At 41.4% G+C, this 22,039-nt stretch overlaps 1 protein-coding gene across 1 annotated transcript in view; it reads left to right on the top strand.

Moving 5' to 3' along the window:
- The window catches only part of PHACTR3 (phosphatase and actin regulator 3), a 110,922-nt gene that overhangs the window by 55,430 nt on the left and 33,453 nt on the right, over nt 1-22,039 (top strand). The window contains exons 2-7 of the mRNA XM_082007317.1: nt 5,212-5,373; nt 6,254-6,331; nt 10,484-10,666; nt 15,384-15,587; nt 19,498-19,762; nt 20,724-20,971. Coding sequence (XP_081863443.1) covers nt 5,212-5,373; nt 6,254-6,331; nt 10,484-10,666; nt 15,384-15,587; nt 19,498-19,762; nt 20,724-20,971 — 1,140 coding nt within the window. The remainder of the gene's footprint in view (nt 1-5,211; nt 5,374-6,253; nt 6,332-10,483; nt 10,667-15,383; nt 15,588-19,497; nt 19,763-20,723; nt 20,972-22,039) is intronic.

Genomic DNA, 22,039 nt, shown 5'->3' with positions numbered 1-22,039 from the left:
CTTTCTGCCTTCTTTCTCCTGCAGGTTTCTCTCACTAGATGACAAGTATCCTCTGTACAGAGCACCTCTTGTAGAGAAGTGCGGTTTCTTGGCTAACCTCACAAACGTCTGGCTTGTGCGATTCGGGACCGACCAGTAGTAGACATGGACTCTTTGAAAGCTCAGCTTTCCCTGTGACATCCTCCTTAACATCCTTTTTAGAGGCAGACACTAACTCTAGGCAGCCCTGAAAGTTAGTAGTGGTAACGGCACCTCTATCCCAAAAGCCAAAAAGGTCATTTTGATTCCACACACTGTCTCTACCCTCTGCAGTGGACCAAAGGGAACCTCTTTTCCTTTTTCAACTCTGTGTCTGAGTTGCAAAGACAGATGCAATGACAATAAAGGGGAGAACATGCAGAGCTGCATTACAAACCAATTCATCAGAAAACAGAGCACGCCTGCCTTACAAATTTGCCTGCAGCTCGTCTGCTATGTTATTTTTAAACTGCCTGCAGGTTGCAGATTTTTCAGTGGTCCTTCTCCTAACAGTGTACACAGAGGATTTAGCAAGGCACAACTAGCATTACCATGAATTTAAGTTACCAAAATTCCCAGCACATTAAAATTCAGCATCCTTCATCTTCTCATTAACTTCTTGCTGCAGTTTGTGTATTCACGAGAGGGCATCCCATGTCTCTTGCAGACTCTCCCAGTGGCAAGGTTAGTATAATGCAGCTCTGCATTCCTGACGTTCCCAACTGCCACACCTCAGTCTGCAGAGTGCAGCCTGCAGTTGCTATAATCAGCAACCCAGGCATCAACCTGCAGACTCTTTGACTCATCATGAAAAATCTAAGACAGACCCAACTGACCAAACCCAATCCTTAACTTCACAACAGTTATCACCCAGACATGATTGCCTCAGCACAAAAAACATCTGCTGTCCAAATGAAGGCTATGTGCAGGCATAGGGCACTCTTCCATCACACACCCGGGACACAAACTTCACGGTCCTCCCAGCAAACCTGCCTCACTTCTGTGGGAGGCTAGATGAGATAAAGTCAAGACTTGACACTGGTAAATGGGAGAGCTTCTACATGCAGAAAAACTGCACAATTCATGCACAATTCCTATAGAGGAGGGATTAACAAGAAGAGTTTTTTATTTATGCCACCACAATATTTTAAAGAAGAAAGCAACGGAGCATTTTTCAGAAACAGTGATCACCGCAATTGCTGCTGATGTAAACAGAAGCTGCAGCTGTTCAGATTTTCTGAGGGGTCAGACCCTGCAGCCAAATATAATGAATATTATAATTTGTTTTCTCCTTCTCCGTTTCCTGGTTTATTCTGCAGCCCAGAGCAGTACTGCAAAGCAATACCCATCAGGTCAGAACCCCATCCCTCATCTGATTTGGGATGCTCAGACATGAAGCCATTCACATGCTTGACCGCTGTTAGGAGCTCTAGAAATTAGCCCAGCTAGCACTGCAAGAAGCACTTGGCCAGCATCATCAGCAGGGGCACAGCCACATTCATTCCACCCCTTTGACACTGTGTGATATATGAGGGGTTTGTTTTGGATCTGCAGCTCCAGCATAGAAGCCTTTGTTCTCAACAGGATACAGCAGGGACTTGAAAGTAATTTCTATATAAACAGCCAACAAGCTTCAGTCAGAGCAAAACGCTCTGGCCCCACAGGGCTGACAACTATCCCCTTGTGGGACAGGGTGGGACCAACTGGTCTGTCTCAGCAGCGATGGCCAAGCAGAGCCTGGCCTCCCTGTATTGGGTAGGGTTAGGTTGCAGTGCTGTGAGTTTAGCTTGTGCTTGCTTGACCCTGTATAACAACTGTCCCTCATCCTACATTACACAGCTAGTTAAGCTGTTGCTCATTTCTCTCTGCTGATATGGAGAGTCTTGATTTGGCTCTCGGCTGTTTATATTTTGCAGACATCCTCTATGCAATTACAGGGCCTGGCCCCAGGCTATCAGGCTCTGGGAGGAATAACCACATTATTCCACAGAACAGTTAGCATAATTAAAATATTGACTGCAGATTAAAAAAATGTGCTGAATATTTCACAGAGTGGTTGGAGGGTTGGCAAGCCTTGGCAGCTTATTGGCTGCAGGGACTGGCTGATATTTAGTTGCTCCTTCTCCTTCCGTTTTCATTGCTGTACGTGGGAACTGCTTTTTGTGCTGTCAACTTCTTATCTCCCAAGCAGCCAACCCACAAACAAGAAAAAAATGAACTGACTGGAAACGAGGAGCTCCAAGGGCTTTCTTGTGATTCTTATTGCCAGTGAGACCATTTCCTTGTTATTTATGACTTCAGGACATCTGTCTTACTGTGTCTCTCTATTTTTATTTGTGTCCATCCCTCCAAACACATAGTGTAGGAACTGCATATGGTGAGAATGTACCAGGTGATAAAACCATTTGCTTAAAAACTGTCTGTACCATATGAGAAGCATTAATAAAGTTAAAAAAGCCCATGAAAACTTCCACTGGAACATTTGTTTTAGCTACTATTCCTTCTTTGACATTTGATTTCTATCTGTATTTCATCTGTAACCAAAGTCTAAGGCATAAAATCCTTACATTTCCACAACCAAGAGGGCAGAAGGGGATGGAAGAAACCCAGTTGACAGGGCTGGTAGAAACTACAGAAGCACAGATCACTACAAGGCACTTAAGGAATTCTTGGTAACTTTGCAGCATCTCCCCATTCTCTTTCTTAGGGGTATAATAAACACTGCTAGAGACACACAGGTTTGGGTTTGAATGACTTCCTGGTTCTGTCTACATCCCCTGTTATTTGGCAAAAATGTAACATGATGTCATGCTCCCAATGTTAAAGAAAACATGTGGATGATGTCTAAACCACTTTACAGACACCTACATCCTGAATGAAATGCAGTAGGATCAGTAACTTGCCAAGGTACTGCTTTAAATAAGCTTCTTATTTAACCTGCACTTACATGCTTGAGAAATTCCTGGGATGGTAGGAAGTGTTTGAGCACCAGCGCAGTCTCCACTGGTCTCTGGGGATGGCTAAGCTGAGGCTGTCCTACTCCACTGTAGCTTCCAGGGATAAGGGTCTGATTTACAGTCTGATCTACAGTTCTTTTGAGATGAGCTAATTTTGTGAACATTTCCATTCCCACTCAAGGGATGTCACAAGAAATGACCAACTGCTATTTTCTGAGGCTTCTATTACAGCTTTAAAGTAATCATAATAGCAAATTAATAGCATATCTACTCTGCCATTTTCCATTCTCATTGCCACCTCTGTAATCAAGAGCAGCTCTACTTCTTCAAAGCTTATTTCTGTGATACTTCTCATTTTTGAATGCACAATTAGGAAAGGAGCATGATATCTTGGCACTCCAGCTGTGGTCTGTAGGCTACTGCCTTCTTTCTATGGTAGGCTCATTGCTAGTTTCTGCTCTTCACTTAATATTGACCTCCAAACTGTAAATCATAAATATCACCTTGGGCAAACACCCTTCTTTCAAAGGCAAAAATATATTTTTACGTACATTTTAAATCTCTTCTAAATTAAAGTCAAAGATAAACTCTGTGGAATGAGACAAAAGATGCTCTAAATTCAGTACATAGAAAGAGAAATTCACTGTGCACGCACAATGGGGGTGGGTGGGAATTGCTACAGCCTTTTCTCTGCTCTGATAGTTCACGTGGACAAGTTTTTAGCTTGTCTCCACTGAATGATTCATCTCTATTACCAGTATTTTCATAATTAAATGGAAGAGGAGGAATGTGTTCATTCCCCTGCTGTGTTTAATAATCTTCCAAAAAATTGTTTCCTGTTTACTTGGAAATCCCTACCTCCATGCTGTGATTTAAGCATTTTCACCCTGTTAACTTAAAAACAAAGCCTAGAAGATGCTGTATAGTTTTTATCTTGCAGTCACAAAGCAATTTATGATAAATGTTGTTGTTCCAGACAGAAATTACTTGGAAATGTGCATATGTTCATAGCTCCACATTGCTTAATTAAATCGAAACTGATGAAAAAAAATACAAATTGTCATTCAGCTTTTATTCAGGTAACCATATCTGATGACTGATGGCAGTTTCTCTTTTAACAATCAATGTACTTGTGCTCAAATACAAGGCTCAGTAAAGCCATCAATTACACCGTTTATGGAACTGTGCTGCTTGCTTTCATGTTACTGGCTAGCACGCAACTGTGAATAGTCAGTATGTATTGTTGCGTGCAAGACTTGTCTATAAGCAAAACTTAAAGTGTATTTTCAAGACAAAATATTAAAAATACCTAAATTGGTTTTCCAGCTGAAGCATTATCTCTGAATTCCTGTGGCTTGGCTGGACAAAAGGGAAATAATTTTCCCTTTAGCTTCCTCAAGGAATAGATTTTTTTTCTAGGATTTTACTTACATAGCACATATCAGACAAACTACTCTTATATAAAAGATTTGCATTAGCTCATACAAGTCAGTGTGTTCTATGTTAGCTTATGTGAAAAGAGTTCATTTAAAAGGCAGCAATATCCTGTGGCCTGAAAACAGAACTGGAAGCTGGGAATTCAGAAGGGACCTGAGCTTTCTCACACTTCCTCTCAGCTTTTCATAAAGGTCTAAATTTTTCTAAATGGATATTACATTTATGTGATTAACTGGAGGCCGCATGGGCCTGATTTACAGATGTGTTAAATTTCTGCTGCTCCTATTAAAGCTATTGGGAGCTCTCAGTTCTCCACATTTCAGAAAGCTGTAATGCAGTTACACGCAGCCCTTGGGAGGGGGAGTAACATCATTACCTTGGTGAGTACCAGGCATGGACAAAAATAGGAAAGTGATGGAATAAAGCATAGGGTGTACAGATTCAGCACATGACCCTCCCTATGGGCCTAGTAGCCCTGATTTATCCATGAGGGATGGCAGCAGTCGAGATATTGAAATATTTGGCATCCAGACAGGTGCTGTGCAAGACCAGAGTAGAGAGAGCAGCTGGTAGGAAGCACCGGGCTGGCACAGTCAGGTTGAACGCCTCTCTGGCTGGCATCCCTCAGCCTGGCCGCCGGCTCCAGCAATGTAGAGACTTTCTTTCAAAGTCTTGCACTGCTTATCTTGGCGACTAGACTGAATGCTTTTTAGCTGGTAAGCCTCCATTTGCCTCTCCTTTTTAAGTCAATGCTGAAGCTTTTAGTCTAACAGCTGGCTTTCCTCTCTTCCCCTCTCAGATGAGATGGAGCAGTCCCCTGCCATGCGTTCTGACTACTTGGTCTCAGGGATTCGAACTCCGCCAGTGAGGAGGAACAGCAAACTAGCAACGCTGGGCAGGATCTTCAAACCATGGAAGTGGCGGAAAAAGAAAAACGAGAAGCTAAAGCAGACATCTGCAGGTAGGATGAGAACAAGAGAGTGATGCTGCACAGAGCAAAGCTTAGCTTGGGTGAAAGCAAAATTTGCTTACAGAGGAAATGTTAATGGTGACCCAATCTAAACCTAATTCAAAGAATTCAGTATGTTACAGATTAATAATATTTAAGGCTAGAAAGAGCCCCTATAGGCTGACCTCCTATATAATATAGGTCAAAATACCAGTGTGAAGCACAAGCCTCAACACAGACTGCTTTTCATGGGCTGTCCCTTCTCCAAAATAGGTTACATTTATGGCCCCAAGTATCATCACCCCTTTTATTGGGGGTGAAGGTTATGTAGGTCACAGTAACATTATGAAAAGTGACATGAGGGAGCTACAGCATGTAAAATGCCTTCCCTCAAGCAGCTGTCTCTGCAGTGAAGGAGCCCAGCACACAGCACTGCATGCTCTTACTAGCCTCCAGGAATGTCTCAGGAGATCAGTAAGGAGACCAACTCACTTGCCTTGTCCTAAGATAGGATGGTGCAGCTCCCCCCACCTGCCCCGGTATCCTGTGGAGCGTCACAGTGAAGGACACGTCTTCCTGAGGCAGCTCCAATGTGCCATGTTAAACAGCACGAAGGCTTTAGTGTCCCAGCTGCTCAGCACTCAGTGTGATCAGGCAGTATGTTGTATCATAAATCTCAGCTCTACATGCGGGTGATTTTACAGCTGTTTTAACAAAGGAAAAGGCACAAGTGGGCTGACCAGTCCATGCTCCCCAAAACAAAATCCTTGCCATTCTTCCCAAGCACACGGTAGTTGAGATTAGAGAGAATTTCCACACTGTACCTTTCTCACTCCATTATATGAGTACTCTGTTGCTAACTGGTGCTGTGTTATGCTACTACTTCGTGCAGTGCTGGAGAAGAAGATGACAGCACGACAAGGTCGGGATGAACTCATTAAGAAAGGCCTTCTGGAGATGATGGAACAAGGTACGCAAAAATTCTTCATCTTTTTTATCAGTCTTTTTCAGGACAATAGGAAACACATAATTGCAAAAGAAGAAACATAACAATCAAATGAATAAAAAGGAAAACGTTCAATCCAAACAGAGAGGAAAATTTAATATCTGAATTATGCACATCTTTCTTCAAATTCCTCCCTGCTGCAATCAATCCATGCAATTTAATTTTTGATGTTTTACTATCTTGAATGCAAGTCCATCTTTGCTTGATTTATACATGATGCAAATCTGAGCTGGTACATATGTTTTATGCAATTGCTCTAAACCTAGCTAAACCCTACTGCCAAGAAAGTCAGCTAAAGCTAGTATAAATATAAACTTAAACATACAGATGCATTCAGCTAACGTGTACAACCCATGAATTCAAATCTCATAAAATGATACTAATCTGATGTTTTCAGCTGTCTTTCTGGTAAACCCAGTTTGTGACAAAACATATTACCATTCTGCCTGTTTTTCATTCCGATGGAAAAGCGAAGCATTTGGTAGTGGCATTTTAAAGCTTTCCTGGGTACAAACCGGGTTCAGCAGAAGTCATTGAATGAAACATGATAAAATGTTAGAAACATGCACAAAGGACTGTGGTTCTGTATATTCCTGCTCCAAAGGCCGGACAGATTCTCAAGGGAGACAGAGATCTGGGTGACTATTTTGTGAGATCAAGTGAGCTCCCAATGTTATGGACAACATCCCAATTGCCATTTCCAACTAAACAGAGATTAAAAAATGAAAACCATCTTTACTTTGAAAACTTTATAGCAGAAAGTACTGGCATGAAGAAAGATTGGCATTTTGATTGACCAATCTGATAGATAGAAATTATGTTCTTTGAAACAAATAATTGAGTTTCTTTGTATAAAACAAATGCCATGCTTATAAATAGCCTGTGGGACAATACTCAGTGATGCTATGCTGGAGCGTAACCGAGCAACTGAAGAGTCGGAGAAAGAGCATTTTAAACAGGATTTTTTTATTGTTGTTGCAGTAAAGCAATTCTCATATTATTTTATTGGATATATTTTAAGATGAGTTTCATGTTCAAGTTAAAAAAAAAAAATCTATCAAACCATTAGTTTATTCTAAAATGAAAGTTTTTAGAAAGCTTGTTTTTAATTCTGTCCATTGAACTCTTTGTCTCTCATAATTCTAGATAATTAGTTGCCCTATTAGCATATTAGCATTATAGACAGAAAAAACCACCCAGTTTCCTCTAGGAGTATGGAAGTTCCCCATAATCCATGAATTTGAAGACATGGGTATCTAGAGCTTTGCCAAAGCACAGTAAAAGAAAACTTCTGTAGAGCACATTAAAAAGTAATAATAATCATAATGCATCAATAAAACCTCTTGCATGCATAAAAACTGGCTGGGAGTAAAATAGATGATTCTAAGTTGCAAGGTAATTTTAACAAAATTAAAATAATTTAAATAAATACATATAGTCTGGTGAGAAGTGATGTCAAGCTGTGCTTTCAAAAAGGCAGCTGCAAACAGACTGCTTACCTGTCTGCAATGAAGTTGCACAGAGCTCCTATAACCATCAAATAAATTTTCGGCACCACCCTGCTGCCCAGAAGGGAAAGAATGGCTAGCAGTCAGTTGAAGGACATTGCAGCCGCCTGAAAGTTATTTTTCTTTACAGAGTGCTGTGAATCTCCAGGGTTATTTTATTATTAGTAGAAGCAGCTTATTAACTGGAATCAAAAAATGACCCAAATAATTCTCAGTAAATGATTAGTGCCCTACTTGGACTGAGCTGAAGTGGCAGCAGTTTCAAGGCTAAGTCCTCGTTTATACAGTAAGTTGCAATTGTCAAAGCAGCAATACTATTCTAAAAGACTACAGTAAATCCTAAAATCCCTCTATTTCGTCAGGCTCCACTCCACTTACAGAGACCTGATTCCTGCTCAATTTCACAAATAGCCCAAACTGGGATGATGCTGTAGTCTGAGAGATCTCCAGATCTGCTTCACGCGTTTACAATAGCTGTGTCACACTCCAGTTTCGTAGCACAAGGTCTGTCAAGCAGCATTTTGAACTGGACTATTTGGCTCAGAGCAAACCACAAAGCTAGAGCAGAATCTGCAATCTGTGAGCAGCGCAGGGTGCAATTGCAGCGTCCTTGCTTTGGTGATGAGTCATCCTCCCAGGTTATGTCACCCTTTCTCCTCGCACAACCCCAAAACCCAGCTGCCCAGATGAAGTTGCAAGCCTGGGCCCCTTCTGTCTCCTCCTCTCCAGCTCTGCTCACACAGGGCAAATACAGCTTTGCTCTAGGGACCCAGCTTGCACTCTGAAAGAGGTTACAGGGTGCAGGGTCCGGCATACGGCGGGATTCATTCCCAACTAAGTTACAGCTCTACTTCTGATTACTTTGCAGTACCCAAGACTCTCTGCTGCTTTCCTTACCAGTGGATCTAAGGTCTGTGCTTTCTTCTGTCCCCGGACGACCTGTAAAATACGGTCCTGGAACCCACTTCCAATCAAAGCAGCACATCCGTTTTGATCTAAGCAAGAGCTGATCATTCCTGACCAGGAACATCACTGTTGCGAGTCTCAGGCGCTCCTCAACAGGGCTGTGTTCTGCTTGTCATTACTTCATTAGTCATTACACTTTCCATCGGCTGGGATCTGAAGGAACTCATGTCTCTGACTGCAGTTTCATTGTGGCACAGCCGTCAGCAGCTTGCCTTTCCGGAGGATGTGAGGAACATGCAAAGCAGAGTTACCTGAAAACATTTAGGGAGCTTCCCCTGACACTTCTCCCCACTGTGAGCACAAAACTGATCAGATGTAGCTGTACTTACAGCACTGGGAGATAAGGGCTCCCTGTCAAGTAATGCAGGCAGCTGTTAATACACCGACGATTATGTATAGGCTGCCTTCACAATGAGCTGAAGTGTAGGCAATGAACTTTTTCCCCCTCCCCTTCCCTGTATCATAGCAACTGTGCTACTGCAGGGGCTATTTTAAGAACAGTAACTTTTCACCAAACGTGATTATGAGGCAGACCGAGTGAGCTCAGCATACAAAAATACTGCATCCCTTCCGCAGCATCTCTGGGCCAAAATCTGATACCCTTACCCAAGAGGGCAATAAATTACTCTGCAGATTGTCCAAATAGAATTAAAAAGGAGTAGCTGTGAATGCTAGCTATTTTAAATCAATGTTCAAGAAACTTGTCATGATATCATTGCAAGAAAACACAGCCCTGTCAGGAGCTTCCAGAAAGGAGTGTCTAGGGCTGAGAAGTACAAGTTAGGAGGTCAGGGGTGGACAGCAGACATGTCCATCAGCATGGAGTCCTGGCCAGAGCGGGAAGTAATTGCTTTCTTTAGTTTGCAACAGTGATGTAGATCTTGTAAATTCTGAGAGAGTCATGAAGTAAAAGGATAGTTTGTAGACTTTCGCCTGAATAGGAGAATATTAGAAAAGCTTCAGTCATCAAGATGCATACAGCTGCAGGGATCACTGGCACAAAAATCTTTTAGAGTAAGCAAAGGGAGCAGTTTCTAGGTCTGCATGAAGAGGGATTTGAATTTCTGATCAGCTCAATCACACAGGACATGCTTTTCAAAGCTGAGTAACTAAAACTATGCTCAAAACCTACAGCTTGCTAGGGAATATTAGCAGCCTTGTCTTCGGTAAGGCTCCAGCATTACTGCAGCATGTCACGCACAGAGCCTGACACAGCTCAGACACATCAGACCAACCTGTGCCTGTGCTGCACCATGAGCTCTGCTCGTGCAAGGAATTGCCTTCTCCCAGAGACCTCTGATTTCCCATGGTTGTACTCATCTCCCACGTAGCAGGTGCTTACAGAGTAGAGTTGGCCTTTCTGTACATGCACAATGGCCATTTGCCCAGGCTGCTGTATGCCCACAGAAAAAGGTGCCCCAATGAGAAAACTGGGTAGATATTAGTATCCAGATGGGCTGGAGTCCACAAGTTTTGCATTACAGATGCTCAGCACTGTTAGATATCAGATGCTGCTCCAAGACAAATCTCAGTCCCCTGAGTACTAGCGCTCTTTGAGACTCACTCTTCCCAAGAGAACAGCAGGGAGTTTCAGCTTTCACTGCTCATGGTTTAGTTAAGATTGAATGATTTGGTGTTTTAGATGCTGAAGGCAAAGCCTCCACTGGTGATGATGCCACGAGAGCAACGCAGAGTGACCCTCCAGCTCCTGTGTGCCAGGCACTTGCCTCAGAAGAGGTGCAGCAAGAGAATACAATAGCAGCCACAACAAATGTGACCTCGCTTGGTGAGGAGCTGCATTTGGATGAGCTGAAAGAAGATGCAGGTATTGGATATAAAATGTTTTCAAAAAACTATAAAATGTTAAAAAATATTTCTGCTGAGCTGCTTTATGAGGAGTCAAATATGTAAGTGCATTAAAGGGGCAGAGCACCTTGTTCAGCTCAGCCCATACTGGGTTAGCAATCGGTACGGTACAACAGTGATTTTTGAGACTGCTACCAAACTGAGGGACCACACAAAGCTTGGCATAATGGGATTAGTTGGATTATGAGATAATCCAGTCTTGGCATACTGCCCCTTTGGTATTAGGAGTGACTGCTGTGAAGACGAAACAGGCTTCTCTTAAAAACATTTCTTAAACTTCTGTGCCAAGCCTGAAATTACTTGTCCTGGCTCAGGAGAACAATGTCAATATGCAGCCCACACTGTCCATATCATCACCCTGTCTACAACATGCTGCAAATACAAGTGAAGTTCAAAACTGGGAGCACAGATAAGCTAAAACAAGCTCCTTTCATGCAACTGTGCTCCAGCAGAGCTCATCTGTGACAGCAGTTCCTTGGGACCAGAGCAGCCAGGCACAGCCCAGCAGCTGGAGGATTTCAACCAAGAAATACAAAGCTGCAGAGGTAATGCTTTATCCTAGTTTGCGAGGAGTGCTGTGTAGCAATTACAGATCTTCCTGCCCATTCCCTCTGCTCAATCTTTACACCTTCTCCATCTGTCCTGGTTGCCTTTTATTCTCCATCCCACCCCCTTATACCCTGCCTTCTCCGCAGGTCCCAGCCTCCAGCCACTTTTTCACCAAGCCCACTCCTACCTGCTGCGGTTTGCTGAGCAATGCTGCCTGCTTATGCCCTCACCCTGCTTCAGCAGGTCAGAATCGAAATCATTCTCTGAAGGGTTTTCCATTTCTTTGCTTTATCCTTTCCCATGCCCTTTTCCTCCTGTCCTATTCCATCCCCATGACTCAGGCATTTTGTTCCCTTTTGCTGTTTTATATAATGTTGCTCTTCTGGCCCATTTCTAGCTTCACTCCACTCTTAATTGCTTTGACAACAGAAACTCTTCTGTCTCCCAAAAAGTATCTCTCCTCATGTTTGCTCATCACAAAGATCTTTTTGTGAGCTTAACACCATTCCATTACCTTCTTCATTTCAACTACATGTGTTATTTCATCAAGAAATATCCCAAAGCACTGTATGTGGGCTTCTGAAGATTTATCGTCTCTCTTTTTTGTCTCTTAAAATAGAGACAAAATAAAGAACACAGAATTTGACATAGATAGCTTCTATTAATACATGCCCTTGATGCTGTTTTCTTTTCTCTTCAAACTCTATCCTTTATGGCTATGTTTGGGTTTGTATCACCCTAAAAATTATTTGAGGCAAAACCCATTCATCTCCCTGTTCTCAGAACAACCAGAACAAGCTCTTGACCAGAATCCTTCAGGCACGGCTATTATTAGCAATAATACTCTTTTCTAGTGCATGTAATTCCATATCATTAAGGAAATTTGTCTCTGAACTTATAATTCTTATCATTGGGACAGGCCATACTGGAAAGACATCACTAATAAATGTACCATGTATTTAACCTTATGGCTCTGCAAAACCTAGTACTACAATTTAAAATATACCTTAGCCTGTGTTCAAAATTGTGTATTGCGGCTTTCAAAATCATCCCAATATCTTCGGTCTCTCTCTAATCCTAGTTCCTTTTATTGTCTCCCTGGCACAACATTTCCTCTCTTCTGTATTTCTTTTCTTCCATTTTTTTAGGTGTCATTTTTCCAGGTTCCAAAAAGTAACAGTGGGATTACCTCCTGTCTCCCTGGTCTGTGACACTCCATTCCTATTTGTTGGAAATCTTCCTACCTGTTTCATTAGTGGCCTCTGGCTTTTAAAATAATTATTGTCAACCTAATCTTTATGTGCTAATTTATCCCTGTCTATGCATTCTAGCATTCCTGTCTCCAGTGAGGCCTCCTTAAGGAATTCATTGGGTGGGAAAGCTCTTCAAAATTGTCAGAATGTATTGCTAAGTTTATTATAATACTGAGTTTATTACAACTTTTGTCTTTGGGCTCAATTCAGGCCCAGTGCAGTAGGTGTCTTTCCACGAATTTGTATGAATATTTGACCAGCTAGAAGCAAAAGGAATATATTTGCTTTATAGTCAGTATGTTGTATTTCATCCTGAAGATGTGGTGTCAAGGCCAGGGAGGGGAAACAGAGGGAATAAAAGGAAATGTTTGTAGACTTCATGTTTGGTTAATACACAGAAAAAGAACAGCCTAGGCAGAAAGAGGGCAGTTTTTCCCATCTAACCTTGCCAATGGGCTTGGGGGCAGTCCCAAGGGGAGGATTTCTACCTAGCAGTGAGATAGCATTTTGACAAGTGGCACTCCATGAATAATTAGCTACTCTGGCAGAGTCTAGTGCTGAGCACTTGGAGTATTTTCAGCAGGATAATATTCACTCTGCAGTGTGAAACCTGTTAATGGGTTTGTGTATTCAAAACTCATGTCTGCCTTCAGACTGAGTCAAACATGTGCTATTGTTACCAGAAACAACCACAGGGAAAAAAAACCAGAAGCAAACCATTCTTTGCAGGGAATCTAAAACGGACATTCTTTAGACGGCAGTCCACAATGCCAGTTGGTTTTCGTGATACCACTCTCGGAACAGGATGGAGTTCAAAAACAAAAAAATCTGTTTGCCGGAGGCCAAGTGTGTTTCAGATCCACTTTGTCTATAGGAAAGGTACCACTATGGCTGCATCCGTGCCAAACAGCACTTCATGTCACAGGGAGGTCTACTGATTTCAGTGAAGTTACTGCCAGAAGAAAGTATCACTCCACCCAGGGGAACGCACTCAAACCTGACTAATTTTCTTATCAATCTACTAACATCTACTAGAGCTCTTGATCCTTCTGTAATGTAACCCATTAGTGACTTAATTTTTCTCTTCCTCTATTGCACTTTTTGTCTTCTATGCAATAGGCACAAAAAAATACAAAGTGATGTCAGCTTGGAACAAAGCATTTCCCTAGAGGATATTTAGAAGAAAATTATTTCCTTCTATAATTCAGGCAACTATCACATAAGGCAGCTTTCCTATCAAGCCAAATTTCACAAGAATTCCTGTTAATGATGCATATTTATTCTACTTTCCTGTCTTTTTTGGACCATAAATACTCATTCCTCCTCTTCTAGGCATATTCATTAATCTGTTTGTCAACAAATTAAATGCTATTATCTCGCCAATGCTATTGTTTCCAACTGCCTAAGTGCTCTGGTGCCTCCCTTTGCACTCTGAACACAAGGATGCTGAATGCTTATTAATACAGAGAGTTTGTATTCCAAACTAGATGTAAAACTGAGCCAAGAAAAGATTTGTGACATGGCAGCTGTGGGTGCCCACTGCTGTGAATTTTTAGGAGATGCCCTGAACGATTGGAGGGAAAGGTACTTAAACAATTCAGAATGCTAAAAGGAGTGGGATTTGCCATTTATTCAGCCCAAGCAGTCTGGACCTCTCACGATGAGGTGAGATTTAAACACAGTTGGATGAGTGCTTCATCTGCTAGGGTAGACAAAATAACCCTCAAGGCTACTACTGAGCCCACAGGGGCTGGAAATACAATTTGGAGAGAGCCTAGCCGTGGCTGGGATCCTGGATCAGTCAGGCTCAAGCCTCTCTGTGGGTCCCCACATATGCCAAGGCAGAGATCAGGACATGTAACAGAGTGTGAAAGTCATCAGTGAGGCACTGTGCAAGTTTAAAGCACTGCCAGAGTCAGCTGGTATCTAAGCAGGATTCAAGGATGTTAATTTTGGACTTCATCACCAAAATGCCACCTATGTCCTGCTTCAACTTTCTGGATCTATTCCTCTCTGCCCTCATCACAGCCAGGTCAATTTGATGAAGTGCTCAGTGATTCAGCCTGCACTAACTTCTAAGAGCTAAGTGCTTTTGCCATCTTTCAGGAGACAATCCTGAAATGAGCACTGCTTCACCATCTCAAATTAAGGCTTTGGTGATTGAAGTTTTTTTCTTAAGTACTTCACCAATTCTCTGTTCCACACTAGCTGCTGAGATCCAGTGGCAAATCTTTTTTATGTCAGGCTTTACTTGGTTATCAATTTTAAGCTCAGGAAAGACTCAACAGTTCTGGAATCAGGTACAGTAAGTGAAGATGTGGGATGCAAGTTGAACTAACATGTTAAATAAGATAACTACTAAATTGTGAAAATAAATGTGTACAACAAACAATTGGAAAGCCAGCTTTCATGTAATATTATTGGTTTGATACTCTTTGTCCTGTGGCTGTGTGTTCATAGCACAGACTAGTACTCACTCAGTAACTGTGCCACTGCAGCTGCATGCTGCAAGAAAATTCACTGCAGTTCTCACAAGTTGCTTTACCTTGCTGTCTTCATTACTAAGTTGCTTTACCTTGCTGTCTTCATTATTAAAAAGATAAAGGAAATGGAAAAAGCCTTTAGGGAAGTAAGGGAAGCACAGCATTTTTCTCAGGAACATCAAAACTAACATTTCTTCAATATCCTCATACATTTTACTCTTTACCTGCCTTGACTGGTTGGCTATTTCACACAATAATTATTTTCACTATGGAAAAGAAATGCTTCTAGCCGTGTGCCATGTGTTCTGTTTTTCTGAATGTTCCTGGCATTGTCCCCTAGCTTATCATTATTAACTTCATGTTCCATTAATTTTACTCATCTTCCTACTAGCCAAGAAACCTTCAGCACCCACGGAAGAATTAGAAGATGCCAGTCTGCCAGCATCTGAAGACAGTTCACAAGCCTTACTTGTATCTGAATCTACAGATTCCCCCCAAAAACAGACAGAAAGAAACCCAGCACAGCTTCCCAGCCCTCCGTTGCTCCCAGCTCCACCACCTAAGTCAATCTCCAAAATCACAAGGAGCATAACAGGTTAGTCATTACTGGTCAGTAAAGACTTTCCCACCCCTCATGTCTTCTTCGCCCACACAGCACAGCATGTAATTTTTTTTCTTACATCCTTTTTTAAGCCTATTGCTGCAAACTGCTGTGAATCAGGCTAGTTCTATTGAGTGAACAGAATGCTAACGATTTCCATAAACTGAGCAGTCCAGTTGCCTGACAACAATGCACTAATCTTTGTACTTCACATATCTGAATCTCGCAGGGGATTATTTGTTGTGACTCTATTGCACTAAAACCATGTAAAACAAATCAAACCAGCTACAAACATCTGCTGAATCAGATGATCATATCGATATGCCATAAAACACAAGGAAGATTTAAATGTTTTCATTACCTAGACTCCTACTGCATAACAGTACAACAGCCAAAACCAAGTGCAAGTCAATAGGTTCTGTAGAGGTTTCCATCTCTAGGTTTGCTCTCTAGGGTAGGTCTAAACTAGACTTACGAAATCTGGTCTAGTTACACAGAACACACGTAAGTGAAACATGTGGCTTCCACAAAGCAATCCTCCGTGCCAGACTTCATTGAATGTTTCAAGAGCAATTCCTCTGGGCCTGACTTTCTAATGTATTGCCAGTGGTACATTTTCCAACATTCTGGCACAGCAGAAAGAGTGTTAAAGTGAGTATGATTTTAGTTTGTTCCAATTTTAGGGCCCCTACATATGGTAAAAGCAGTTGAAAGGGCCTTATTGCAAATTAGAATAAAGTCCTGACATCTAAATGTCAGACCTGTTGGATATTTAAACTTTTAAATGACAGCCATTATCTCAGCCCTGATTTGCATCCACACTCATCTGCTGGCACAAACAATAGGGTTTTCAAAGTCACCGTGGAACAAAATATCAGAGGGGATTGTGATCTGACAACTGGGGTTGTCAGAAACCCAGAAAATAGAAAATATTGGGGTTTTTAGTCTTTTTGAGGAAAATTACAAGTATTTATTTCCCAAGAAAAATATCCATATTTTGTCCATGCTTAAAAACCATAAGAGTTTAAGTGGGAGCTGGATTCAAAATGGTATCATAATGCTTCTTGGGACCTGTTGTTCAGATTGCTTCAACATTCTCTGCTATGAGTCAGGCTCTAGCATGCCCCTTCCACCTTGCAACATGAACAGGCACATCCAGGACACCTCTTTGACTTTGCTCAATTGATGAGAAGACCATGATCTGCATGAGATGTGGGCTATTTGGAAAACCTGACCCATAGAAGGTAATGACATTACAGCTCCACGAGGCACTTCACAGCATTCTGAGTCTAGATGTTTTGCTGCTTAACCATACCTTTCTCTAACATCCAAGATATTCCAAGTTTTGGTATTTCATTCTCATCTAAATTTATAGCAAAGAACAACTCATAGTTTTCTCAATGACTCCAAAAACTATAGACTCTTTTTTCAATAGTGATTATACATTTGTTTATTTTTGTGTGGATGTGGAGGCAGTGGTATGTTAAGACTAAACAAATACTATCTAATGAGTGAAAGGGAATGGAAATATATGGCAAGAGAGAAACAAAGAGTGATTATGAAAGAAAAGGAAGATGAAGAGGTTGAAAAGCTCTTTTGTGTTTAGTTTTTTGCCCTTAGCAGTATTAGAGATGCTGTTAGCAGACGACTCAGGAATAAGCCAAGCACCAATTAATCACAGAGAGAGGGGAAACAGGGCAAGGTGCCAAGACATCACTTTGCAAGATTATTCACTTGAATAGCTGTCATTAGGACAAATAAGGTGTGATCTAAGGAAACTCTCAATATTGGCCCAAGCTGCAATGAAGACAAAATTGGCCCTTGACCCGTTCCAGGAACAAGCAGGTATAAAGATAAAACAAAGTTTCCTCCCTTCCTGCTTTAGGGTTGAGCTGAACCCCAGGTTCTTGCTCTGAGAAAACACGAACACCCTCTCTCACTGTGCAGCAGTATAGAGAAACTTAAGAGGTGTTTTCTTCATCTCCTCAGACTCATGCAATAGGCAATGATAAATCACAAAAGTCCTCTGTGCATCTCCACAGTAGCACATAACCAAAATCCCCTTGAGTGCCAAAAAAACATCTTGGCTGTGTCCTGGCCACAGCAGCCATCCTGATCAGCGCAGGAGGAGCTCCAGGGTGGGAAGGTGTCTCATTGCCAAGACATTGCACATTGAGCACGTAGACACTTGAAGAAACGCCCCTGTGCTTTCAGACATGTTCAGGTTTTAAATAGGGTAACTTTTGGACTAGCTTGACCCATCTCCTGAATGTATAGAGAGATGATTGAAGCTCTGGCCATTGGTTAGGGTTCTGAGTTGGAGGGAGAGAAATGTGCAAAGATGCCTTCCAAAAATGAAAAAAATAAGTTAGACTTTTCTTAGAATAAGAGAGAGGATTGTAATGTGGATGTAACTCTCCTCATTGAAGGATGCTCCCCTCCTCACCCAGAAAATGTGCAAAAGAGACCAGGCTAAGTGTCATCACTCTCAAATTTTCAATGTTTGATTTTGGTTATGGCTACAGGAGCTCTCCTTCCCACTTGTGCCCTTGCTGTTGTCCTCAGTAATTCTGCCCTCCAACCTTCAGATGCCCAGCTCTGTTCACAGTGCTACCCTTATGGAGCTGGATCAGATTTCCAGCAGTGAACTTAAGAAAAGGCATGAAGTTGGTAATTCATGATGCAGGATGCTGGGTCTGAGAGAAAATATTTAATAACTGAAGCTAATATTTAAACCTACTTTTGTCCTCTCCAGTTTTCTAGTAAGTTACTCTACTAATAGGAACAAAGTCCTTTTTACATGGGCATTTCAGGATAATCCTTGCCTGAGCAGAAGTTTTTCTCTGCTATGAACTGAAGGATTTATCTCAAAAGTAAGTGAAAAAACAAAAATTATCTGTGAAAGCAAGTTTGTACAAAGCTGTACAAGCTGTGTCAGTTTAAAACACTAGGTGGCAACAAGAGAAAAAAAAATCCTCTTTTGTATAAAGAACTTGCATTGCCTTTTTATGCCCAGGCTGAGCTATTGGGGTGAACACCACCATATGCCAGAGACTTGGGTCGGGGGTATAAGGGAAAGGGAAAGAGAACTGCAGAACAAAAACCAGAAAAACTTATCAGCATCTTTTTCAGGCCACATGTTCAGTTATCTTAAGAGCGTGAAACTATGACATTTACAGCCAGGGAAATGTTCACTGTGTTTTGGATTCAGGTGCTAGACAAATGTATATATCAAAGTCTAATTTCCGATAAAATGCTTACATGGCATAAAAAAAAAAATCTGAATCTGGGTGTAAAAAAAGATTAGATTTCCCCACCCTTCTTTCTCTTCTTCATGCCCAATACCACATCTTTCATTTGGATTTCATTTGGCAAGTTTTGTTATGCGAACATTATCCTCATATTACAATGATTTTGGCATTTTCTCAACTGGCATATGAAAGATAGAGGTCTAAGCTGTGCAGCAATCACAGAGGAGCAGATAATAGACACTGGTACATTTTGTCCTGACTGAGAACCACAGTACATGCATAAATTTTAATACAGTCTGCCAGAGTCCAGAAGAGAAAGTGCTAGATTGGAAAGCCTCTGTAGTACAAGCCATTGGTAGTTGGGAGGAACAGCACTAGTAATCAAGAATGCATTGGTGGGCTGTGAAAAAGGGGCATCTGATACTGTGAGAAAGAGGGGAAATGGGGGAGGCATTTATTTTTCTAGATCAAAGATCTGGATCTGTGTGCTATGAGCCTTTTCAATTCAGACAGTTACTCAGCTTGACCAGTTACCTCCTAGCAAGAACAAAACATCACCATTTCCCTCTGTTCAACACAACAAATGAATTTCAGTCCAGACTGTGTGCAAAAAAATAAGCAGCACAACCTCTTACCCTCTTGTGTCTCAACAGCAGGAAGCGAAATAGATGACCCAGCCATGAAATCGCCTCCTTCCACCATCCTGAAGAATTATGTCATTGTTGGTTCCTCCCAAATCTCAGGACAAGCTGCCCTCTTCCATCCCTCTGGCCAGAAAAGTTCAGATCCCCATGTCAGAGGACAGGTAACAACACCAACCGGTTCCCCTCACCTGGCTGCCGTCCACCTGCCTTTACCTCCCAGCAGAGTCATTGAAGAACTCCACAGGGCTCTAGCCACCAAACACCGGCAGGACAGGTACCTACAGCCTATTGGCTACATGGGTGCATGAGGAGAGTCATTCCACTAAATCATTTTTCTTGGTAAATGTCCCTACCCCATTATTAGCATTTTATCTATTCCTATAGCTTGGGTTTGCCTTCCTTTTGATGTCACTACTTTGAACATCCATCCCTGGTTAAGGTGCTTAATTTAGCACTTACTTCATGTTCTTCCTTTATAAGGAGGCTACTGTGACATGGAAGCAGGTTTTCAAACAGGTAGAATCATTTGATAATCCTTGACCTATTGCAGAAGAAAATGTCCCCACAAGATACCAACCTAGAGTAGCTAAGGCAAATCCTGCTATAAATATCGGTACTCTACCTACGAGAAATGCTACTATTTCATGTCTCTTGGCTTATACATGAGCATATACGGTATCCATTTTTAATACAAATGCTTGTGTGGGAATATATTGGGTACTTTGGTTTTCATTATAAGCCCTCCTGTGTATTCAAGGAGGACAGAGATAACCTTTTCCATCATAGAGCTTTGGAGTTAAGTTGGTAACATTTCTCAAGTCCATAACAGCTATTGTCACGGGGAATAGATTCATACGATACTATTTCCAGGCCCTGTTAAACCTTTGTCATGATCATAAAATATCAGAATGGTAATATTTTATGCCATGTATGTTTTACATTAAAAGGACATGCTGTGGTTTTTTTTAAGCAGTACAGTATAGCATGTGGCTATATGTCAAAGAAATACATTAGTCACTACCCTTCCATAGCTTATTTTTGTGACAGAGATAAGAAAGTAGATCCACGTTAGCCGTTCTCAACACAGTCTTGAGAATGCCATCCCATGTTGAACTCTCTGCCCTGGCCTTTACGAGCTACAGGACATTCTTCTCATTCTCATATAATGATAAGTTCCTACTGTGGCAATAAAATAGGCTTTTGTAAAAACTGGGCTGTGCACCTTCTACCCACAGCTTCCATGGAAGAGAAAGCAAAGGCTCTCCAAAAAAAAGAGTGGATGTCCGTCCATCCAGAACATCTAGCATTGAGTGCAACAAGGAAAAGGAGAACTCACTGAGTTACAGCAGTGATTCAGAAAATAAGCGGAACTCAGCTAAAGAGTCGGATGAGAACAAAGAAAACATGATCATGAACTCAGAGCTCAAGGAAGACTCTGTTTTTTATCAGGATGAGGAAGTTCTGAATGACTCCATTATTTCTGGTAAGGAAACTCACTTCTTATATTATAAAGATATACTATCGTAGCCTAACAGAATCCTCTAAACAAGGCAGCATGCAACAGAAAATATTGAGCAGTATAAATTCCTCTATTGTCACATCAACTTTTTCAAGGAATCCTGGTGAAAAACTAAATTTGAGTTACAGTGATAGTGATCATGTTTGTCTTGGTAGGTACCACATGCTAAGATGATGTTCAGAGTTGTGTTGGTAAGTCAATGAATCCATAAGCTTTACCCTTTCAATTAGTTATGTACCCTTTGTACTACTATATATGAGTTGCAGCACTTGCAGACACATCTCAGTGTCAGTAGGCAAAGCTTTCTGTACACCCGGTGCCATGCTGTGGATGCTTTGGAAGCATCCCATTTTAGAACTATTATTCCAGTGCAGTGATGGTACAGTAAAAGTGGAAGAGACCAATGAACCTAGGAAGGACAAACATCCAGAGAAAATATCTTAAAGAAGAAAGTTACTTCTCCCTTTGCTCCATTTTACCCTTTCTTGAGACATATGGGGACTGTATTGTATAATCCTGAGCAATTATTTAAGTGGGCTTTGGCAAAATAATCAGCTCTCATTAGAAAATTTATTTTTCATTCAAGCGTTTCCCTGTTAGCAACACAAAGATTCAGTCCAAAATGAATCCTTCCATCTCTTCATCAATGCATTCAAAGAAGGCAGGCAGAGAAAAATTCATCAAAAAATAACTGTTGTAACTGATCAAGGATGAATTTTAAAAGGTGCCTATTGGAAAGTATGAGCCAGCAGACAGGACATGTGAATTCTACTCCTGTGTCTTAAGATACCTGGTAACAGAACATACTACTGAGATAGGACAAAAGAGAAACCCTTGCATAACTGCTGTGCATTTAAGGATAACTTAAAAAATAAAAATCACCTTTTAAGTTCTACCTATTTTTTTCTGACTGTGTGTTGTTCCTGATGATAAAAGTGGTCTCCTTTGGTCTAAATGCTAAGAGCTAGAGGCAGACAAGCAAAAAACATGTTATCCCCTGCTCTTAAAACCAAATCTGAATATTTTACTGTT

Source organism: Phaethon aethereus (genome assembly GCF_964289735.1).
Source record: "Phaethon aethereus genome assembly, chromosome: 16".
NCBI lineage: Eukaryota > Metazoa > Chordata > Aves > Phaethontiformes > Phaethontidae > Phaethon > Phaethon aethereus.
This window is presented reverse-complemented; position numbering and strand designations above follow the sequence as displayed.